The 22660-nt window shown below is 52.9% G+C and overlaps 1 protein-coding gene across 1 annotated transcript in view; it reads right to left on the bottom strand.

The window, feature by feature from the left end:
- Positions 1 to 4395: 4395 nt before the first annotated feature.
- EPHA2 (EPH receptor A2) overlaps positions 4396 to 22660 on the bottom strand; it is a 28746-nt gene continuing 10481 nt past the window's right edge. Inside the window, exons 4-17 of the mRNA XM_006883614.1 lie at positions 17099 to 17254; positions 16672 to 17004; positions 15180 to 15295; positions 14508 to 14661; positions 13089 to 13188; positions 12553 to 12608; positions 12169 to 12294; positions 11868 to 12053; positions 11418 to 11479; positions 11106 to 11315; positions 10771 to 10920; positions 9777 to 9970; positions 9078 to 9233; positions 4396 to 4501 (exon numbers count right to left, since the gene is read on the bottom strand). Coding sequence (XP_006883676.1) covers positions 4396 to 4501; positions 9078 to 9233; positions 9777 to 9970; positions 10771 to 10920; positions 11106 to 11315; positions 11418 to 11479; positions 11868 to 12053; positions 12169 to 12294; positions 12553 to 12608; positions 13089 to 13188; positions 14508 to 14661; positions 15180 to 15295; positions 16672 to 17004; positions 17099 to 17254 — 2105 coding nt within the window. The remainder of the gene's footprint in view (positions 4502 to 9077; positions 9234 to 9776; positions 9971 to 10770; positions 10921 to 11105; positions 11316 to 11417; positions 11480 to 11867; positions 12054 to 12168; positions 12295 to 12552; positions 12609 to 13088; positions 13189 to 14507; positions 14662 to 15179; positions 15296 to 16671; positions 17005 to 17098; positions 17255 to 22660) is intronic.

Raw genomic sequence — 22660 nt, 5'->3', positions numbered from 1 at the left:
CTGGAGCATAGTGGGAGAGAGTATCGGCAGAGGCAGGTACTTCTGAGCACGGCCACTTGTCCTTTGCCCCCTCCAGGAAGTCTGCCTGGATCTTCAATCTGAGCTGGGCTCCCTTTCTGGATTCCATGACATCCAGCTCCTCTCCTTCTTGTTGGAGATCCCATTCTAGCACCTTTGGGAGCTGCCAAACCAAAGGCAGTCCGTTCGAATCTACCAACTGCTCCTGGGAAGAAAGGTGGGCACTCTTCCCACACAACTACTCACAGTTTCTAAAAGCCCGCGGAAAAGTCAGCTACGAGTTGGTTCCGACTCAACAGCACATAACAACTAGTATCCTTACCTCCCTTACCTGATTCGAATCCCTTTGAGGGCAGGGCAGACCTGACCCACCTCTGTGACCACAGGGCCCAGTGCTGACCTGGCACAGCACTGGACATGTCCATGGGGAGAGGGAATAAAATAGAAAACCCCGCTCTTCTTCCCGCTTGGGTGCCGGGCATAGGGCATTGTGGTGTGCTAGGACCTTGGACAGCTTATGGGACCTCAATTTCCCTAGAACCAGTGCCTCTCAGACCTTGTCTGAGGAAGTTTTCATTATACAGCAGAGAGGAAAATGTTCTTTCTTGGAAGCTGAGGGCAACGGGAAAACAATCCTTGTATCAGGTACCCCATGGCATAACAGGGCAGGAGGCTAAGGACACAGATGGCTGGACTTGCCTCCTGTCCCAGCCATTCATGAGTTAACTGGCCTTGCCAATTACCCTGTGCCTCACTGCTCAAATCTATAAAATGGGGATAATGATAGTACCCACCTCACAGGTTGCAGGGATTAAACAAGCAAACACATGCAAAAACATTCAGCCCAGCAAGTGACACAGTAAACCTTGCATAAGTCGATGATACCTGATCTTAAATGCAAGCAAAAAATGTCCTTCTGTTCGGGCTTGGTGTGTTTGTTTCACACCAGTGATGTTAACTTTGATCACTTGGTTATGGTAGTGCTTGCCAGGTTTCTCCACTGTCAAGTTCCTTTTTGTTAACCCTTTCCATACTTCCAGGCTCCTTTGTATTCTTCCAGGACACCTTGGAAGTTAAATCTCTTTGGCCTTAAATCTGGTCTACACTCAAGGCTGCAGGGGAATTAAGCCCCTCCTATTGGAGAAGGAAGCAGCTACATGAATCATCTGAAATTCTGCAAGAACGATTTGTTTAGTTTCCCCTGTGTATTTATTTGCTCAATCCTTTCATTTTATCAGCACGAACTCGTGCGTTGTTGATGTTGTACTGTGGGCTGTCATGTAATACTATGTTATTTTTGTTGCTCCACTTGTCCCTCTTTCCGGGTGGCGCCCCGGTTTGTCTGGCGTGCCCCCATCTGCTTGCGTCCTGAGCGCTTCCTTGTGTCCCAGCACTTGGGCTTGCCCGGAGCTCACCTTGCCATTTCTCTGCGTGCTGGAGAGTGGCTTGTAGTATCCAAGAGCAGGGCACTTAGTGTGCTCACCGGTGCTGGGATGTCGCTGTCCTCAGACCCTCTCAGTGGACAGATCCAAGCTGGCTTTAATTTGAACTTTCCCTTCCTTCCAATTGTCTCTCTGGCCTGTGTATCCATCCTATGTACCCTTAAACCAAACGCCCTCAGCCTGGGAGTCGGTTCCACCTCACAGTAACCCTCTATCGGGTTTCCAAAGATGGAATTTTTTATGCAGAGAGACTGCTCATCCTTCTCCTGCAGAGCAGCTGGTGGACTTGAACTGTCAGAGGGTCCTGGCCTTTGGGTTAGAAGAAACCCCCCGCCTCCATGGACTATTCCACCAGAGCTTTTGCTCATATACTCTTGTTATTTTGTGCTGTGGAATCGGAACCAACTCATAGCTGATCCTCCAGCAGGTTTTTGGAGACTGTCAGTCTCACAGGAGATGGTTTATCTTTCTCCCGTGATGCAGTTGGTGGATTCAAAGCACCTATCTTTAGGTTGGCAGGACAAATCCTTACTCACTAGGTCACCAAAGCTCCCTTACATACTCTCAGGAGGGCCTATGTGTCCATCAGGACTCCCAGGGACAGAGCATACACCAGGTCCACTTCCTGTATCCAGTCATCTCTGGTCCAGTGGGGCTCCAGGTGGCTGAGGCTCAGGACTGGCCTCCACTTGTGCTAACAACTACTTTCCAGTGAGTTTTGAAAGCTGCAGGTTCGCTCTCTTCTGGACTGACAGTAACTTCACTTCTGTTAGTGAAGGTAGCGGTGGCTGGGGGCTCAGCGCTAATAAGACCAAGTCTCAGGAACTGTGCCTCTGCTCCCTTCCTGGCCCCAACAGTCCCACCTGACACCATGGGGGCCTTGGACCTTCTGGAGGCAGGTCTCAAGCAGAACCAGGGAGCCAGGGCAGAGCAGGCCAGTCCCAGGACCCTTGGGCTGGCCAAGCATTGTCACAGCTATCTCCCCACAGCTCAAGGCTAGGAGTCAGGAGCTGGAATGCTGGGCCTGTCTCTACCAGTGACTTCTATTTGGAGCACAGTCATCACACCACACCCTGCTTAAAACCTTCTGTGGCTCCCCATTTCCCACTCCTGGACTTTCCTTACAAGGTACAAGGCCCCAGAGACCTCTCCAGCACCTATCACACCCTAATCACATCAAATTGCTTGTGGTTTCCTTGCACAACCATGGCTTCATGCCTCTGAACCTTACTCTGCCTGCATCATTTATTCTTATGCCTGGGTCTCAGCTCTAGGGTCACCTCCTCCAGGAAGCCTTCCACCTTTGTGCCAGATCACCTCTGTTCACTTGATCATGTTCCCGGTGCCTATGCACCTTGTTAAACCCCACTGCAAACAATCTCTTGCATTCCAAGCAGCAGCCTGGTATAGCACAGAATGCTTGGGGTTTGAATTTAGCAATCTGGTGCCCTCAAGGCCTCAGCTACTTCCTGCTGTGTGACTTTGCACAAATCACTGCACACCTCTGTGCCTTCAGACCCTTCATGTGTAAGTCAAGGTCTAATAGGGCTTCCTGGCTCTGCTTTCAATTCTGCCATCCAACCCTTACTTATTGTCTAAATTTGGACAAGTCCAATGGTTGGGCCTAACCTCAGTTTTCCTCTTCTGTAAAATGGGGCTGCCCACAAAACCCATAACAGAGAGCGGAGGCGCCAACAAGCCAAAACCCGTGTGTACCTTCTGTAAACCTCAGAGCCCCACACAAATGGTCAAGGAATCTATTTAAACAGTTCCATGGAGATGTGTAGGAGGGAGGCCGGCAGCTGCTCTCACCACTCTCCTGCCCCCAACTTCTCCAGAAGCTTCCAGATCAAAGGTGATGTTTCCTGCTGGCACACTGGCTGGGCTCGGTGGGGCCTGCTCTACGGGCACCCTGCCCACCCCCGCCTCCAGGGTTACCTGAAATGTCTGTCTACATTACGCAAGACACTGTTCAAACACTCGAGGTGGGAGTGGGCCCTTCACCCCCTCAAGTCTGGGTGCGGAAGGAGGCACCTCAGACCCTACTGCTGCTCCGAAGACACAAAGCCAAGACCAGTTTGAATCATCTGCAATTTTATTCCAGAGCAGAAATAAGTCATTTTCTAACAATAAATATAAAAAAAAATAATAAATTAAGGTTCAGAAAAAAAATACCCAACAAAACCATTAACACTGACAGATAGTGAATGTTGTCTAAAGGGGTGAGAGGTTGGTGGGGTGGGGAACGGGCAGGAGCCCCTGCCGGCACCAGCCCCCCAGCCCTGGGAATGTCTGACGCAGGACCTCCTTTGCCCTCAGCCCTGGTGGGGCCCTCTGCCACACACACATTCTCGCCACAAAGTACAAAATATATATTTTTAAAAACCTCCACACTGCCAAACATCCTGTGAGGGCCCCGGAAAGCATGTATGGCCCTTTGGGGCTGAGGATGGGGCCTCGGGGTCTGAGGAAGGCACTGAGGGGGCAGGAGAACCTTTTGGGGTCTTCGCGCCCAGTAGAGCTTGCCATCTGTCCTCTTATAAAGAATGATGAGGTGCCCTGTTCACACGTTAAGGGCTAACACTCCATCTCCCAGAACCATCTCCTGGGAGTAGACAAAGAGGTCATTTGGGAAATGGCCTATGTTTTGCCCAAAAGTCTTAGGGGGCGCCTGCTCCAGGGGTTCCAGAAACACGGCGGCCATGCCTACTAAGTGCTTGGCTTCCTCCGAGAAGAAGAGGTCCCAGCAGGGGATCCCTGGGCGACTCTTCAGTTCAGCCGGGTCATTGTCCAAGACCCTCCCTGCCCCCAGCAAAGGCCTCGAGGAGCAAGTGGAAATAAATAAGATCTCTGGGGCCCAGCGGGAACCAGCAGGAAGGCCACGCTGTTTCTTCAAGTATTCTTGGCCAAGTGGGGCAAGTGGCCCTGTTGGGGTTTAGATGGGAATCCCCACTGTGTTCACCTGGTCCTTGAGGCTCAGCAGGCTATAGGCTATGCGCTTCTGGTGGCCAGGGAGCCGCACCCCAATCCTCTTGATGTCGCTGTGGGCAGGGAGGGAGAGAGGGAGAATTAGGGCCAGAGTCAGGAAAAGGCTGGGCTGCTGCAGGGGTAGTGGGCAGCTGTGGGAGGGAAGCAGAGGTGGGGAGAGGCGGGGGACAGGTAAGAGGCCGTGGAGACTTAAGAACAAGAAAGAGTCAATAAGGTTGAGGTCTCAAGAGGACCCACTGCCCAGTAATTTGCAAAGAAGTCTTCCATCCAAGTTAGAAAAACAATGTTTTCCATCAAATCTTAGCAGCAACCTTGTAAGTTAAGTGATTTTCATTCCCATTTTGCAGATTTGAAAACTGAGGCTCAGAGAAGTGAACTGACTCATCCAAATTCACTCAGCAAGAAGACAGAACTCAGACCAGTTGTGAGATAACATCTCCACCCCTTTAGGAAGGTCTACACCAGTACTCCCACCAAGACCTCCTTCCCAGAAGCTCTTACGCCACCACCAGGTGCCTGGAAGCCAAGGACTCCCAAAGGTCTTTGCTTAAGGTCTCCATTGGCTACCTGCTTACCTCACCCAAATCAAGTCCCAAGAACTAAGGAAGGACTCCTGAAACACTTGCTGAAGAATCATCAGTTCTGGCCTCTACAGGGAGGGGCTTACAGTCACCGGATATGGTGACTGGATCACCTGAGGCAGGCTTCTGGCTTTAAGATAAACTCAATTTTCTCACCTGCAAAACGGGATCTTGGTGCACTAAAGCATGGGCACCTCCAGAAGTTAGGAGTAGAGGGGGAGGGCAGCAGTGGGACCAGCTGGAAAGATGTGTCTGCATCCTAGACCCCACAGCCTTTCCTTCCCCACCTCCCACGAGGAGCAAACTCCCCTGGGCCCCCCTTCCTGTGCCCCTCATCTCCTCGTAAAACTACTTATGCTCCCAGGAGGCCGGGAGCAGGACATTTATTGCTCACTTTGGGAGTTTTCTCCTCCACCGTCCTCACCCACCAGCTCAAACCCATGAAAACACCCCAGTTTTTATAGGCCTTCTTTTGGCTGTAAATGGGGCTAATTATATGGTGCAAGCTCCTATTTGTAATTCCGGAGACATGACTTTCCCACAGGCTTGGGGAGTCTCTGGAGAAGTGCTGAGCAGGGAAGGGCTGATCCAGGTGCGTGGGGAGGGTGAGTTTTGGGACCTCTAGTAGAGCCAGCTTCCTGCTGCAGGAAGACTAGAGGTCAGACCTTCGCAGGGACTTCCTAACCTACCACCTGAATTTGGAGGTGATGAAAAAGGGGTGTTTTCTCCACACCTGTAGGTCACAAGGTGAGGCTCCCAGACCACTATCCCGACCACCAGGGAAAGGACAAGATCCTGGGCCCAACTGAAGACAGTTTGAACTTCAGAAGATGGAGCAAAGCTTGCATTTTCATGTGGCCCCAGAAGGTTCTGGTGTGTTGTTTAAGAGCCCATGGGCCACGTGAGCTTCATCAGGACAAGAGCTCTCCATGGATCCACCCTCCACCCCGACCTCACAGGGGCCAATACGGGTCTGGTTCATGGCAGATAAAAAGGGAGGAGATGAATGATTGTTTTAGCAGGATTGAGCGCCCCTGACTAGTGTTGCTAATCTGGCACCGTTGAAGCTGAGGTTGTTGCTGAGGCCCATTTGGAAAGCCAGAGTCCTAGCTGGCCATCAGGAAGGGAATTCTAGTCCTAGCTCTGCCCTGGACTGACATCAATGCTTCGGGCAGGTCTAGTCTGTCTTAGGAGGCTTGGTGGTATGATGGTTACACTGTCAGGTGCTCACTGACATGCCTACAGTTCAAACCCACCTCTACAGGAGAGACAAACCAAACCTGACAGTATCCTGTAACACGTCTCACAGCCTAGAAGCCAATGGAGCGGCTATGCTCCTCACACACGGTGTCTGTTGAGTCGAAACTGAACTCAACAGCTTATGACCACCCTGTCTTTGGGCCTCAGTTTCTTCATATGTAAAATGAGGGGCTTCAATGACAGGCTCTCGAGTGCCTTCCTCAGCCCCCTCCTCTTTCAATGCAAAAACTCTTCCTTCCTTTCTCTACTTCACTTCCTACCCACGATCAGAGACAGACCAGAATGTGGTTCACAAACAGGCCAAACGCCTGTGGGCTATCGAAGACCATCTCAAATGTGTTCCCGCCCCAGCCTTGGTTTTCCCTGAGGGACTCATGGTGGTCATCTCCGTCAACTTCCCTCAGTAAAATGTGGTCTTTAACCTGAGTTCACACAATAACAGCTCTGACCCTGGACACTGAAAGACTGTGCACACAGTAGACACCTTCTGTGTACCAGCCCTGGGTACAAGAAGAAAAGAGCAAGCTACAACTCCCAGAGACTCAGACTTCTGCTCATTCCCTCAGCCAGCAAACGCTCCCTCAACGAGCAGGCTGTGCTGAGGACACGTAGAGACCATAAAATCTGCTGGCCTGTGCTCTCAACACACAGAGAATGCTGTTTAGATCTTATTGCTGGGTGGGGCATTCTTCTGGGGCGTGCAATAGGTACCATTGTGACTGGCTTCTTAAAAAATGGTTACAACCACCCAACTGACTCCCAACTGCGTGGAACATTCAAACTAACAACAAGATGGCGGTCGTAAGACCACAGAGAAGCAGGCAGCCAGCCCCACGGGGGCGGAAGGACAAGGAGAGAGAGGGTGGGCTATGTGAGCCTCAAGCATTGCTCAATGAAGGCACTCTGGGAAAGGCGCTGAATTATCCTGAGACCATCTCATCAGGATCCAAGGCATGTGTGGACACAGCCTTCTGCGGTCAAAAGTGCTTGGAGATCCCCACTTATTTGAAAAGCGTTGGAGGTGAAGGAAGAGGCCAGGGTGGCTGTGAGTCACGCAGGCCCCAGCTCCGAGCACTGTCAGGCCAGTGGGAGGAGGAGGGAGCGATGAATGACTTCCTGCGTTTATCCAGGCCTTTTCAAAACAAAACACACACGCGCACACATACAGCCTCCATCAATCCAAGATAGCCCCATTCCTGCTCGTGGGAAAGGAATCAGCCATGGACTACCCTGGGCTATTTCAAGAAGCTTCTAAGAATATGTGTTTCCTGTAGGCACTGCTCCTTGTCCTCTGCTTCGGTCACCCCAAAGAGAAGAGCGTTGTCCTTGTGAGAGTCCCTAGAGCGGTGAAGGGCACGGTTCCAGATTCCCAGGAAAAAGGAGGGGGCCGGGGACCCTAGCATCTGCCCATTGGTGGTGGACAAAAAGAATGTGGAAGAAGGCAGTGGGGTGGATCATGCCTGACCATAGCAGGTGTACTGTTTGCACCGCGGCCAGGTAAAAAGCCCGGACTCAAAGAGGGAGCCTACTTTGATCAAGATCATCAGCTAGGAGTCTCAGACATAAGAACCCAAGTATGAACGCAACTGGGTGGCACCAAGAGAGGCTGGGGCCTGTCCCCTTGCTCAGTGCACATCCGACCCCACCTCCACCTCCCTCTGTCTCTGTCTCCTGCCTGATTCTCATCCTCGGCCATTCCCTAGGGCGGGCCAGGGCCTGGTCCCTGAAGCCACGGCCAGAAAGTCTAAGGCTTGGACTGCTTCCAGAGTCCCTAGAGAATATTCATGTACCGGCCCAAATCCCTGAACTTCTGTGACTCAAAACCGAGGGGTCGCCGGGCCACCCCCTTTATGTGGTTCCCAAAACCTCCTGGCCCCAGGGCTCATTCCTGCCATGACCTCAGACCCTGCACAAGCTGAGCTATTGTGACCTACCACTATTTTTAGAGGCATAAGGACTGAGCAGATAATGTCTTCTCCCTCCTGGGGCAGGAGGAGGTGTCTGCGCCAAGGCTGTGCGGGAAGGGTCCTGATGGCGGACTGGAGGCCAGCAGCACGCTCCCATGGGGCAGCCCGACCAAGGCCAAAACCAGGGCCTGCTTGGCACTGTTTTCAGGCAAGGCTGAGGGCCGACACGTAGGGAGCGGGACGGAGTGGGGAGGGTGTAGTTTGGCCCAGGGCTCTCTCTCCTGGGTGGCAGCCAGGAAGTCCCAGGACTCTGCCTATTCTCCTTAGCATCCTGGAGAAGAATTCTGGTCCCTACTGGCTGGGTGGCCTCAGATAAGCTATGCAACCTCCCTCTGCTTCAGTTTCCCCATTTGTTAAATGAAGCGATAACAATCACACCTGTTCACATGGCTAACAGGGGACTCAAGCAGATGATGATTCCCTTTAACTACCATCTGCGTTACCCAGGGTCGGTCACATGACCTCTCTGAGCCTCAGTTTCTCCACTAATGATCTCTAAAGTGCCAGAGCTCTGGTTCCTCCTATCCAGGGCTGGATTCTTCCGTCTGCCTTTGTGGCTGCATGGCCCTGGACACGTAACCACACCTCTCTGTGTCACTTAAACGTGTGGACAGCAACAGAAGTCACCTGGTTCATGAGGCTGATTCACAGGGAAAACAGCAAGCCAGCACAGTCAGGCCTCAACCAGGGGCAGAAAAAGCCTCGCTCCAAGACAGAAAGAGAAATAGGAAGGGGGCAATGTTGGGAGGACGGAGAAGAGCTGGCGGACAGCCGGAGGCAGGGGGCGCGGGGCGAGCGGGCACAGGGTCAGGCTGACTCACTCGTTGGTCATCTGCACCACCTTCTCGATGGCAGTGTAGCCAGCTGCCATGAAGTGCTCCGTGTACTGCTGCATCTTGATGGACTCGAGCCACTCGGCCACTGTGCGGAAGGGCACGCCCTCAGAGCCACTGGTGCTGGGCAGCCGGATGGACACTCTGTAACAAAAGCCAGCCACCCATGAATGAGGGACTGCAGTGACCAGTGACCTGGGCCCCGGGCCTCAGTTTCCTCATCTGAGCATTTGGGAAGTCAAGGTGGGGAGAGTTTAGTGAGACAACCTGACATACTCAGAGTGGTCATGGGACTTTATACTATTACTGCCACCTCTGCACCCACTAATACTACTACCACTATGAAGTACAAAACAGCAAATTAGTAAGAACAAGTCTCAGGTCTTGCAGGTACACAATCCAGCTGCATGAAATACTTATTCATCCTATGCCTCAGTTTCCTTGTCTACAAGATGGGACTCATTTATAAGACATCTCAGAGCTGTCTAAATGAGTTAGATCATGCTCAGGGCGGAGCACAGTGTAGGGATATTCACACAGGTACCGTTGGTTCTATTAGTGTGACATTGGCACGGCAGTCTAGTCAAAGTCAAGTCCATGTGTAACTTCTGGGTCTCCCTAACTGGCTGCCATCCTGACCTGACTCATGAGCTTGTGGGGGAGTGAAGTTAGGGGCTTGGAACTCACCGAGGGTCAAAATCAGCCAGCGTCTTGAGGGACTCGGGCGCTCGGATGAGCTTGTCGAGGATACTGACGATGTCTGCGAACTTAGGGCGCCGGGCACGCTCCTGCTGCCAGCACTGCATCATGAGCTGGTAGATGGCCGAGGGACAGTCCATGGGCGTGGGGAGCCGGAAGCCCTCATTGATGGCTTTCATCACCTGGAGGGGTGGGATGCTCAGTGGGGCCACAGCAGGTAGTCACAAAACTATGGGGCAGCCTCGCAGTCCCTAAACCCATACAGGACCCTTAGGGCCCCAGCGCACAGAGGTGGGCAGGCGACGGAAGCTCAGAAACAGATAGAAAGGGCTTTGTCTTGAGACCAACACACAAGCTTCAGAGGTTTACAAGGGCAGTGCTAGAGGGCAATTTCTAGAGTTCCAAGAAAAAAGGGGACTTTGGACCCTACTTCCTCACAAAACACACAAATGACGCTGTCTAACATACAGACAGGCCTCCCCACAGATTAGATTTCACCATACAGCACATTTTTCCTTTCCTCCCTTCACCTGGCTGCTCGAGCTCTGGTCTCAGCGGAGATGGAATCTTCTCTACAGTGTTGCAGGCATCTCAAAACACACACACACACCCCCCCATGAATAAATACACGTAAATGAACACATGTAGACACAGGCACACGTACACACACACACTCATTCATGCACCTGAACGGACACACACATGAGCACAAGCCCAGGCATACAGACGCACTCACATGCACCCCACTAGTTGTTTCCATTTGATTTCACCTTCTGTACTATAAGCAAGGACTAAGGTCCTGGAACCCAGCACAAGGCTGGCACATAACAGGCCCTCAGTAAACAGTGACTCAGTGAAGGAATGTATGGACTCTAGCAGATGAGGACAAGCCCCCGTCCCTCTTCTCTGCCCAGCTTGGGGTTCAGTAATGAGTAAAGGGTTTCTTTGACGTCTAGGGCTGCCTAGCAGGCAGGGGTCCTACCTCGTGGTTCGACAGCTCCCAGTAGGGCCGCTCGCCATACGTCATCACCTCCCACATGACAATGCCGTAGCTCCACACGTCGCTGGCCGAGGTGAACTTGCGGTAGGAAATGGCCTCTGGGGCTGTCCAGCGGATCGGGATCTTGCCACCCTGCAGGGAACCCAGGCTCGGTCACCACTATCTCCTTGGGGCAGCCCCAGAGCCTCAGGGCCTCTCCTCTGTGTTTCCAGAGGTGTCCTTGCCTCTGAGGTCCAGACCCCTGGTGTGTAGTGGGGAGGAGCCTGGAGCAGGTCCCTCACAGCTGCCACTCCCCAGCACGTCAGTGCTCCACTCACACTGGTGGTGTAGGTAGCCTCGGGATCGTCCTCCAGCACTCGGGACAGGCCGAAGTCGGACACCTTGCAGACCAAGTTGCTGTTGACGAGGATGTTGCGGGCGGCCAGGTCGCGGTGCACGTAGTTCATGTTGGCCAGGTACTTCATGCCTGCTGCAATGCCCCGCAGCATGCCCACCAGCTGGAGCACGCAGAACTCCCCATCCTTCTCCTGTTAGAGCACAGCCCTCTCGTCAGTCCCAGCTGGCAACAGGCCTGCCTGGCGCCCCTGCACGCCGGCCCCCTCTCCCTGCCCACTCAGCTAAGCACTTACCCGGAGGAACTTGTCCAGGGCCCCGTTCTCCATGTACTCAGTGATGATCATCATGGGCTTGTCTGTAAGGAGGACAGAGGTGTGAGGGGACGGCGAGAGTAGTGGGAACGTGGATACAACTTCCAGGGAAAATGAGGACAGGAGCTGGGGGTACAGGGACACAGGCATGTGGGAAGAGGTATGGAAGAAGTAGACATGGGCATAAGGAAAGGTGGGCACAGGTGGACACAGGTGTGGGAAAATATGGGTACAAATGTAAGGGGAGGTGGACACAGGAATGGGGGAAACGGGCACAGGTGTGCAAATACGGAATAAAGTGGACACAAGTATGGGGGAAGTTAGCACAGGTGTGGGTGTGGTCACAGCTATCAGTAGCCCTCTGCACCCCGCCTCTGGTGAGACCCTGGGGCTCTCCCCTCACCCTCATAGCTCCCCTCCTGCCAGGCTCACATTTGGAGATGACACCCTCCAGGCGAATGATGTTGTGGTGACTGAACTGGCCCATGATGCTGGCCTCACTGAGGAAGTCCACGCGCTGCTTCTCCGTGTAGCCAGCTTTCAGCGTCTTGATGGCCACAGGTACCTCCTTCTTCCCTGATGCCTTCAGTGTCCCCTTGTACACCTCCCCAAACTCTCCTGCGGGCAGGCAGAGGGGCGGGGAGCCCCAGTCAGCCCTGTGTCAGGGGCCCTTCCAGCCGGCACTGCCCACTACCCGCCTCCTCGGGCCCACAGTAACGCAAGCCAGCCTCACCTGCTCCAATCACCTTCTGCCGAGTGACGCAGGAGGGATGGATCTCAGTGGTGAACTTGAGCACAGCCTGGTTGGGATCCTCATATGTGTGGGGGTCCACGTATGTCTTCAAGGGCTTCAGTTGTTCTGGAAGGGGAGAGAAGGGGCGTGGTCACAAGTAGCCTGGGAAGGAGTGTAGGGTATGAGCCAGGGAAGGAGATGCCAACATCATGGAAACCTTCAGAGACTTAATCAGGCTGTGAAGTATAGAGCTTCCAGCTCAGCTCCTCACAGCTGCCCAAAGTCTCTGGGCCCAGCCCCAGGACCCCTGGACTGCCCTGCTGGCCCATCTCTGCCCCAGAGCTGGACACACAGTGAGGGGTGTGGATGGGCGCCATATCTCACCTGACTTAGAGAAGTACACATCCTCTGAGGACTGGCGGGCTCGCAAATTCCTCCTCCTAGAAAGACATCACAGGGTGTCAGTGAGGCTCGTGCCAGCCGGGGAACCGCCTGTGCCGCCCTCTGTCCTGTCGGGGCCCAGTGGGCTCAGTCATCTGCTCAGAAAGCCGTGGGAGCAGCAAGCAGGGGGCAGAGGCGGGAGGAAATCGCCAGCATGAGGCTCCCTCCTTGGGTTCTCCACCCACAGCGGCCTCTGCAGGGAGCTGTACTGAGGTTTCCCTCATGCACACATCTGAGCACTTCCTGCCTGCCTGTCCAGAGGTGCGGACACGCCATTCAGAATAAGAGCAGAGATAATGACTGTGTGACCTCCGCTGTGCACCAGGCACTGTGCTTGATGGGTCACTGTGTTCTCACGCCACCACAAGGCAGCGAGTAGGTGACTATCAGCCCCATTTTTTCCAGGTGAGCATACTGAGACATCCACCTTTCTGTGGCCCACCTATGCCCATGGGGAGCTGAGGCACGAGCAGACAAACCTGCGGTGGATGAAGAAGCCGATTCCAGCCAGTGACAGAAGCAAGACAATACCGACAGTCACCCCACCTATCACCGCCATGTTGCTAGATTCTTCTAAGGCTGTGGGGGAGGAGGAACAGCTGATGACAAGGGAGCTTTTTTTTTAAAAAAAAATTGTTTTTAAATGTTATTGTGTGTGTGTGTGTGTGTGTACACCGTCAAATCAGATCTGACTGGTACAGGAGGAGATTACCCCTCCTTCTCCAGCACAGCATCCGGTGGATTCGAACCACATACTTCTGGGATTGCAGTGCAGCTTCTTGCCACTAGGCCACCAGAGTCTCCCTAAGGAGCTTTTACAGCCCAAATCATGGTACCACCACTGCTGCAGCCTATTCTAGGCACCAAGATACCTGGGCATCTACAATACACTAGTTGTCTTTACTAGGCAGGTGAAAAACCCCGGCCACTGAGATGATTCCAACTTGGAGCAATCTTTTAAGACAGAGCAGAGCTGTCCACAGGGTTTCTATGATTGCCAACTTTTACAGAAGTAAATTGCTTCTTCTTTCTCCCAAAGAACAGGTGGTAGGCTCAAGCTGCCAACCTTTAATTTATCCGCCAAATATCCTAAGCACAGTGCCACCAGAGCCTCTGGATCCCAGGTCACTCAAACTCACAGCCATTGAGTCGGAACCACCTCATAGTCGACCCTCCAATGGTGTCGAGGCTATAAATTGTGCAGGCGGAGATTGCCTATCTTTTTCCCAGGGAGCCACTGATAGATTTAAACTACCAGAGAGGAATCACATTTGGGTTAGCAGTGAAGCCCCCCTCCCACCCCCGGACTGGGCCAGGAGACAGATGCCCTCATCACCATGCTACCAGAGATCCTAACTCCCATATGGAAAGAATGATCATTCCAATTTTACAGATAAAGAAATCCAAGGCTCAAAAGAGTGGCTTTCTTGTGGTTCCATGACACACATTCCCAGGCGTGTAGGACTAAGTCTGGGCCCTTCGTGATGCTGAGACTTGAACTTTAGTTGGTTGATGTTGGTGGGTACCTACTTCCTTCTGGCCATATTACCCTGAACTCACACCCTTGGCTTACTAACCCCTAGATCCCAATTTTGTCCCTGTCCAGACTTCAATTCACAGAGACCTATCCCAGGACCTGGGTGACCAAAATGGCAATTTCTTTAAAACTTGAGTCAAAATGTATACATTTTAGGGGTACCATTTGAGCAGTTTTGACAAGTATATAAACTCATGTACTCAAATTGCTAACAGGATGGAATACTGTCATCACCCCAGAAAGTTATTATCACACGGAGACGGGGGGAGGCATTTCCAAGTACTCTGATCCAACAGCCCCTCCCCATATATCCCCACTGCTCTACGTTAGGGACCCAGCCCCTGCTCAGGCCCCTACTCACACAGCGTCTGGAACTCGTGCATCTTGCTCCCAGCTCCCTGGCCTTCCTGGGTCAGGGCCTGCACCTGGACCAAGTAGGTGGTGTCTGGAGTCAGGTCATCCAGGATCACCGAGAAACCCTCGGTGCGGCGTACGTTGTAGCTGTTGGAGTCGCCCTGTGAATGCAAAGCGGGAGGCAAGGCATCAGCTCAGCGTGCCTTCCCCGTGAGCCTGCTGGATGCTCTTCTTGGAGGACACTGAGGCTCAGAGACTTAAGACCTGGCTCTTTCCCTTCCCCACCCCCACTGTCCCTTCCCGAGATTTCAGAACACTGAGTTCTTGTCTAGAAATCTCTGTGTGCTGACCAGCGTCTTGGTCTTGGTGGCACTGTGGTTAAGGCATGCAGCTGCTGAGCAGACAGTCAGCAATTAGAAGCCCCCAGCAGCACTGGGGGAGAAAGGTGCTACAGTCTGTTTGCACAAAGATTACAGCTTCAGAAACCCTAACAGGCCCCCCTGCTGTCTTACAGGGTCACTATGATACGGAATCAACTTGATGACAGTAGGTTAGACCTCACCTGCACAGCCCTTCCCCACCTGCACAGCAAAGCTTCCCCAGATGGCTATGAGGTACAGCAAGCATCTGTGTGACCAGCCTGTCCCCATTACCAGCCCCAACCCTCAGCGAGTCCTACCTTCTTGCGGTAGGTGACCTCGTACTTCCACACACGGCTTTGCTGGCGCACCGGGATACTCCAGGACACGCTCAGGGAGGTGGTGCTGCGGGCCTCCAGCCTCACCTTGGGGGGCTCTGGGGAGAAGAGCAGATGAGGGAGGGGTATGAAGTGGGAGCAAGGGGGCATGGCCCAGCCTCACTCACTGCCCAGTGGGCCAGGCCCACCACAGGGTTTATGAGTAGGTACATAATTAATAAAAATATAAAAAGCTGGCACTTGCTGAATTCATTCAACATATCAGACACTGATCTAAAAAACCTTACATATTATAATTTATCAAATCCTTCCAATAAACCTGCTATTATTTTTAAGGTTTGCTGTTGCAAATATAAAATACATACCAGTGCCAAAGACATTTCAGATACACTGAATTCTCTGAGTTGTACACACTTAATCACTCAGCTTTTCTGAGTTGTTTCTCCTTCATTAACATAATCTCACTGCCCTCTAAGGCTTTATCTAATCTTTTGAATGACTTGTTAACTTGATCCCATAAGGATAGTTCTTAAAAGTGCTAACTGCTCAAGTCAAACATCATTCTTCTAGTTAAGCTAAACTATTGTTAGGCTTTAAGACGACTTCAGGGGGTATTTTAAGTTTTAAAGACTATTTCAGGATAAGGGTTCATTCAGCCCCCCCTTGGCTCCAGAAAAGTCTCAAGTGCACACAAATTTGAAATTCTGTTCTGCATTTCCTCCCTTTTGATCAGGGTTCATTTATGGAATCTTTGAAGAAAATGCTCAGGAACGGTAGCCAGGCACTGTCTAGTTCTTCTGGTCTCATGGCAAAGAAGATATTTGTTCATGGAAGCAATTCACCACACTCTCCATATCCTCATTCTAAGCGTAGTCAGAGTGTTCCTTAGAAGCAAGGACAGCGGGACTTTGTCTCACACTTCATGGCATGTTATCAGGAAATGCTAATCCCTGGAGAAGGACATCATGCTCAGAAAAGTAGAGGGTCAGGGAAAGAAAGTTCTGTAAGAAGGGGCTTAAGCCCAGCACAGACTGTGAGGATGGACAGGACTGAGCAGGGTTTTGTTCCATGATACGTCGGATTTCACTGAGATGGCATGGTCTGCATAGCACCTAAAAACAACAGCACTCTCGACATCCTTCTTCCTCTGTTGCTTTGGGCAAATAAAGACCAATTGTTGTGCCTTCGGTAGTAGTTTGCAAGCTCATAAGATCCTGTGCACTACACAAGAACTAGGAGGACAACAACCCTATTATTATTATCATCTCCATCTCCAGATGAGGAAACAGAGGACCAGAGAGGTTAAGTAACCAACCCACAGTCACACAGCAAGGTCAGCATGTATACCTGTCTCCAGAATCTGTGCCATTAACTGCTTGTTCTCCTGCCACTCTCTGAACACAGGTGAACTGCAGCTCTCACTGTCCACTCGGGCAGGCCCCACAGGACACAATCACTGTTCCCTGGTCCTCACCTGTTTGGTTGATACTGACGCTGGCGGTGCGGAAGCTGCGACTGGCCACCAGGTCCGAGACACCATTTCGGGCCTCGACGGCGAAGGTGTAGTTCATGTGGGGCTCCAGGTCACTGACCATCAGGCTGGTGCGGGTCAGCATGTGCGGGGGCTCTGAGTAACGCACGCTGTCCTCACAGGGCCCACACTCTCCCGACTCGGGCCAGCACTGCTCGCAGGTGACACTGTAGACGACATCCTCACGGCCCCCGTTGTCCTGGGGCGGCGTCCAGCGCAGCTCCACTTTAGCACCCATGCCCACGGCCGTGAGGTAGTGTGGGGCGGAAGGTGGGCCTGCAGAGGGCACAGGTCAGGGTGAGGTCAGTGTCCACCTGCACCTAAGGTGTCAACCCTGCGCCAAGCCCTCCCCAGCCCTCTCAAGACTCACGTGTGCAGGGAGTGGCCAGTGGGTCCTGGGGAGCCCGGAAGTAGCCCTCCTCACACTCGCAGGAGGTGGCGCCTTCGAGGGAGGGCAGCGTGTGTTCAGGGCACTCCATGCAGGAGCTCTCGGACGCCTCCGATTTGAAGAATCCGGGAGCACAAGCTGGTGGGCACAAGGACAGAGGGGACACAGGACCATCACTCTAATCTATTCTCACCCCAAGTGATCTTTCCACTTATGCACCCTAAGCAAAGTGCTAAACTCCCAAAGGTTTGTTTGCTCATTGGGAAATGTCTGGTTTGATGAAAAAATGCACAAGCACCCAGCATACACCAGGCACCAAGAAGTGCCTCACCCAGGAGCTCCAAACCCTCTCATCACTCCCACTAGCTCTTGACAGAAGTGCCACGCCGCTGAGCCTGGCACTGGAAGCCACATCTCCCTTTCAGTTCCTTAGAACTGCTCCGTGAGCCTGATGCGGCCCATTCTGTTCTCCATCTGCCTCTTCTCCTTGTCCATGGGACCCCATCTGGGCTGTGAGTGCCCCGGGCAGTGACTTCATCCTTGTCATTGTTTGTGTTTGTTGACTGACTGACTAGCAGCACCTCCAGACAAACCAGCCAGTTCACCAGCTCAGGACATGACCCTGCAGGTGCTCTGTCAGTTCATCCCCCTCCACTCACCCCTCCACCCAAGATCTGATGGCCTTTCGGTTCCGGGGCTGGTTGACCAGGAAACAGGAAAGGCCAACCTCCCAACATTTTCTCTGGATCTGCTTCCAGGGACGGGCTATTTCCGCCCTTCGTAAGGACGCCAGGAAGAAGCCCTTCCTGTCCTGGTAGCAGGTTCTGTCCTAGCCTGGCCAGCTGGGAGCTCAGGCACCTGATTCCAGAGGCTCCTTCCTCACATCGCCCTATCCTGCCCCTGCCCCAAGCCCCTTCCTGCACCATAGGCAGGAAGTGGTGCAGACATGTGGTCCCCGAGCAGGACTGTCCAGGGCAGCCCAGAGCGTGGGCTGCTACTAAGTGGCCAGTTAGGGTGATCATCACCAGCTTATTCCCATGAGGTTGGGAGGGGGGTCCTCGGGTGCTCTGACCTCATCCCTGAGCCTCTCTGTCCTCAGCTCCAGGCTGGACCTGTGCTCTAGGATGAGAATGACAAAGCCAAGCCCTGACCATAGGAAGTGGGAGATTAAGTAGCAACTGGCCACATCTAAAAGAGAGGGGCTGCTCAAAGAAGTAGCAGGCCAGGGGCCCAAGGAGTCAAAGCTGGAGTTTAGAGGCTAGTAAGTTCAGCAAAGCACAGTTATTAAGAGAGGGTGTTAGCACGGCTAACACAGCGTGGCTAACACAGAAACTATGAGCAGCTTTGTGGATACAAATGACAGAGGAAAAGGCAACAGGGCTGAAAGTCGCCAGTTACCAGATGAAGAAAGGCCTCGAATGCCAGGAGGCCAAGGAGGCAATGGAGAGCCTGGGATAGCTTAAAACAGGGAGTAATGGCACATCAGATGTGTACTTACTGCCAAGCCCCGCATACCCAGTCTGATGTATGAGCAAAGGTAGGAAGACGACTTGGGATACAGGGGACAGGACTCTGAGGACTTTAAGCTCCATAAGGTACTGGATTTCAACTCCCTATTAATGGCTCTGCTCAGTCAGACTACATCCTTGCCCTCTGCTACCCCTCAGACAGCCCAGCCCCTTCCCCACATTGGTCCAGGGGCCACATGAGCAACCTCTCCCAGGGTCGCCTCTGTCGTGCCCTGTCAGAACCACAGCAAAGGGAGGGGGCTGGCCTTGGGCTACCCAGCAGGACAGCGGTATGCTCAGTCTCAAGTTCAAATCATCCACAGTGACCATGGGTCCAGAGGCTACTGGCTTCTGGGTGAGGTATTTTAAACCCATTAGTCCCCACGGCAAACCTGTTGGACACGGGGTCTGTTATCAGTAGTAATTCCATTGTGACGTAGCAGACCCTGCATGTTACAGAGAACTGCTCCAGAGGGTTTCGGCTGCAACCTTTACAGAGGCAAGATCTCCAGACTTTTCTTCTATGGAGCCTCTTAGGGAGGGTCAAACAGGCACCCTTCTTGGTCTCCAGTCACATATAAGCCACTTGTGTCATCCAGAAACCTTCAATTCCCCACTGGAGGGGAAGAAACTGGCACTCAGACATGGAGAACCGCTTGGCCAAGGCCTCCAGGCTACACTGATATAAAATCCCAACTTAAACCGGAGCCTTAACGATGCTCTCAACTGAGCTCCTTTCCTTAGTCACTTCTGCCCCCAGGAGCGCCTCAATTTGGAGCAAAGAGAAATGGACACTCTGAAACAAGTCTGGAGAGAGGGGCAGTCCCAGCTCTATTCAACAGCCAGAAAAATCCCAAGACTAATTTCCAAGAATCTGTGTATGTGTGTGCACGCGTGCGCGTGTGGTGTGGGGGCACCACGCACACAGGTCTTCTCAAATAGGGAACATCTGTGTCCTCTGGGGAGCACACGAAAGAAAACCCAGGAAGGCTGAGGCAGACAGAGCCGTCTCCCTCAAACCTTAAATGTCTTCCAAGCCTCCTATTGTATCTAAGAAACCCATGTGTCTTTTGCATTCCTTTACATATCTGTTACTGTACAAAAATAGCTCTCTCCTCCCCCAAATCTTCCAGCAAAAATGAGCTTGTAGAAAGCCGGGCTGTGTTTATCCTGGGAGTGTAGTTCTCTCTAATGTCCTAACTTGTTCACCGGGGCCTATCCAAGCCCTGCTGTCTGCAGGTGGTCCAGACTTTGCAGAGTTGGGGTGCTCGGGGGTAGCAGGTCCCAGGCCCGTGGAGCCACGCACACTTTTGCAGCCCGGGCTCCTGCAACCCCCCACGATGCCACCTCCCACTCCGCACTGCATGGTCGCTCTCAAACCCCCCCTACCCTGTGCCAGGAGAAGGAAGTGGGGAAAGAGACAGGTTCCATTCTTTGGCCTCAGAGCCTGGGGGTGGCACGCCTGCTGCCGCAGGAAAGAGGGAATTGGGAGAGATTTCCGCTGCGGATGTGCCAGATAATACAGTGGCAAGGCAGCATCAACAGGGCATGTGCTTGCCTGACGAGAAAATGCAGCCCCCTCCTCCGACTATGGAACAACACAGGGCTGTTCCCTGGGGCCCGAAGGGGAGTGCATTGGCCCAGGGGTCCCTGAGACACTGCACAGAACACCAGCAATCCCCCATGTCCTCCCGACTTGGCCTAGTCTGACTTCCATACTACAACACATGCTTCCACCAAATACCCACTTGCCCTCTCAGCCACCCAGAAAACTCCTATGCAGTTTAAGCTCCTCTACAAGGCCTTCCCAGAATGTCAATTCCTGGCCCCCTTGTGTCTCTTAGGGCACCTATTACTCAATCTTATGTTTACCAAATAGAAATTGAGCACTTCCTACATGCCTGGCACAATTCTGAGCACTAGGGATCCGATGGGGAAGCAGATAAACACGGACTGTGCTCCAACGACTCTCAGGTAGGTTTCTCTGTTCCATTTGGAAAGATGTCTAAACCCATTAGGCGTCTCTATGGGACTGCTGGGGAGCAAGAATGGAATCCAGATTCCTGAGTCCCAGGCCCCAGCACAAAAGTATATAGTCTTTCTCTCATTACTATCAAGTTGGAACCAACTCATAACTGATCCTTCACTGGGTTTTTGAGACTGTAAATTGCATGGGAGGAGGTTGCCTATCTTTCTCCCTTGGGGCTGCGGATAGATTTGAACCACTAGAGAGGTGTGACCTTTGGGTTAGCAACTCAGCTCCTGATAGGCTAGGCCACCAGAGCTTCCTGAAGTATACAGCAGGTGCCAGAATTGCTGAACAAATGAATGTAAGGAAAAACCTACCATGGATGCCCACCTGCTGGCACAAAAGCCTGGCTTTGGGATAGCTGAGAAGGCTTCTCTGGCCCGAGTTGCCTGGCAGGCCCAGGCCACACCAAGTGAGGGAACTGGGGCACTGTGACTGCACCCAGGGCTGCACCCCGGTTTTTCCAGTTCCCAGTGCCCGCCCCCAAGGTGGCAGTGTAGGGTGACTCAGGGACAGACGCCCTCTGCTATGATGCAATATCAGCCCCCAGCCCAGCCCCTCCTCTCAGGCCCAGCCACCTCCCCAGCTGGTGGTAGCAAGGTTGTGGGTTCAAGAGGTCATGGTAGCAATTCACCTGAGGCCAGTCACCTCCCCAAACTGAGCCCAACTGGCAGCGGTGGCTTGCCACCCTGGCCTGAGGACGCGGAGGCTGGACTTTGTCTCCATAGGCCCCACGTGACAGGCTGCCAGCAGGGGCCTGCAAGTTATTGACCCCGAAAATGAGGGGAGCTGATAACCTTAACCTAGGCCCTAGTGGCTTCTCAGAATGGGGGCCATAGGGGCAGCACTCTGCCCCTTTCACATACACCCTGAGGAACAAGATGCCGGCACATTCCTCACCAAGCCGAGATAAGCTCTGCTCCCCCAGCCTCCTCTCCCACTCTCCCCACCACCCGCCTTTTTATCTCCCGTTTGCTTTCCCTGCCTCCTTCCTTCCGCTCCAGGGACCCACTTACCTCCGGAGTGGGAGGGAGGGGCCAGGTGTCCGCTGCCAGGACCTGGCTTAGCCCACGGTGAGAGCAGAGGCTGGGCAGGCACAACATAGAGGTCAAAGCCACCTCGTGGGTACTGGCCACCACAGCCTCCACACCTCTGTCAGACCACAGGAAACCCACAGAAATAAGATAAGCCAGAACTCCTGTCCACAGGAAGCCTCAACGGCACACAACAACAACAACAACAATGAAGCCCGGTTCGTTAGGGAGCTCTGGTGGCCTCATGGTAAGGAACTACATTGTTATCCCAAAGGCATGTGCTTCAAACCCACCAGCTGCTCTGTGGAAGATGGGCAGTCTCCTGCGTGATTTACTGCCTCTGAAAACCCACTGAAAGGTCAGCTACGAGTTGGTTCCAACTAGATGGTATTCAACAATGAAGCCAGGTTCCTACCAACAGCCCTGCGTGGACAGAGGCCACCTTGCCTAAGGGCCACCCTGATGAGTCACTCCCTGCCCAAACGAAACCTCCCTGCTAGACATTCGAGACACCAGCACTGGACCCCTACCTCACTGCACAGGGTGAGCCTACAGCAGAGTAGCCAGCCAGCGTAGCTCAGTTTTCAGTCTGAGTCACTTTAGAAAGTCAGTCACATACACTGGGTCAGCACAGTCCCAAAAAGTCACAGGTCCAAACTGCTCATTTTACAGATGGGAGAGTAAAGCCCTGAGAGGGATAGTTTGTGGTGGCAGGATGCATGCTAGGGGTAACTGGTGACAGTGCACTGTCCAGTCACTGTTTTCTCTATTTAAGCTTCAGTTTCCTCATCTGTACAATGGGGATGAATAAGTACTCAGTCTCTGAGCTGTCAGTGAACACAGATGGAAACCTTGCTTGTGAAATACTTAGCAGGTTGCCTGGAAGAGGGTATAGGGGCAGTGAAACTACAGTGGGAAGAAGGCATCCCCAAGAGGCCCATGGAAGGAGCAGGAATCTTCAAGGAGGGAATTC

Source organism: Elephantulus edwardii, unplaced genomic scaffold (genome assembly GCF_000299155.1).
Source record: "Elephantulus edwardii isolate Elephantulus edwardi_28Jun2011 unplaced genomic scaffold, EleEdw1.0 scaffold00028, whole genome shotgun sequence".
Classification (NCBI taxonomy): Eukaryota; Metazoa; Chordata; class Mammalia; order Macroscelidea; family Macroscelididae; genus Elephantulus; species Elephantulus edwardii.
Note: the sequence above shows the minus strand (reverse complement) of the source record. Positions and strands in the feature narration are given on the sequence as shown.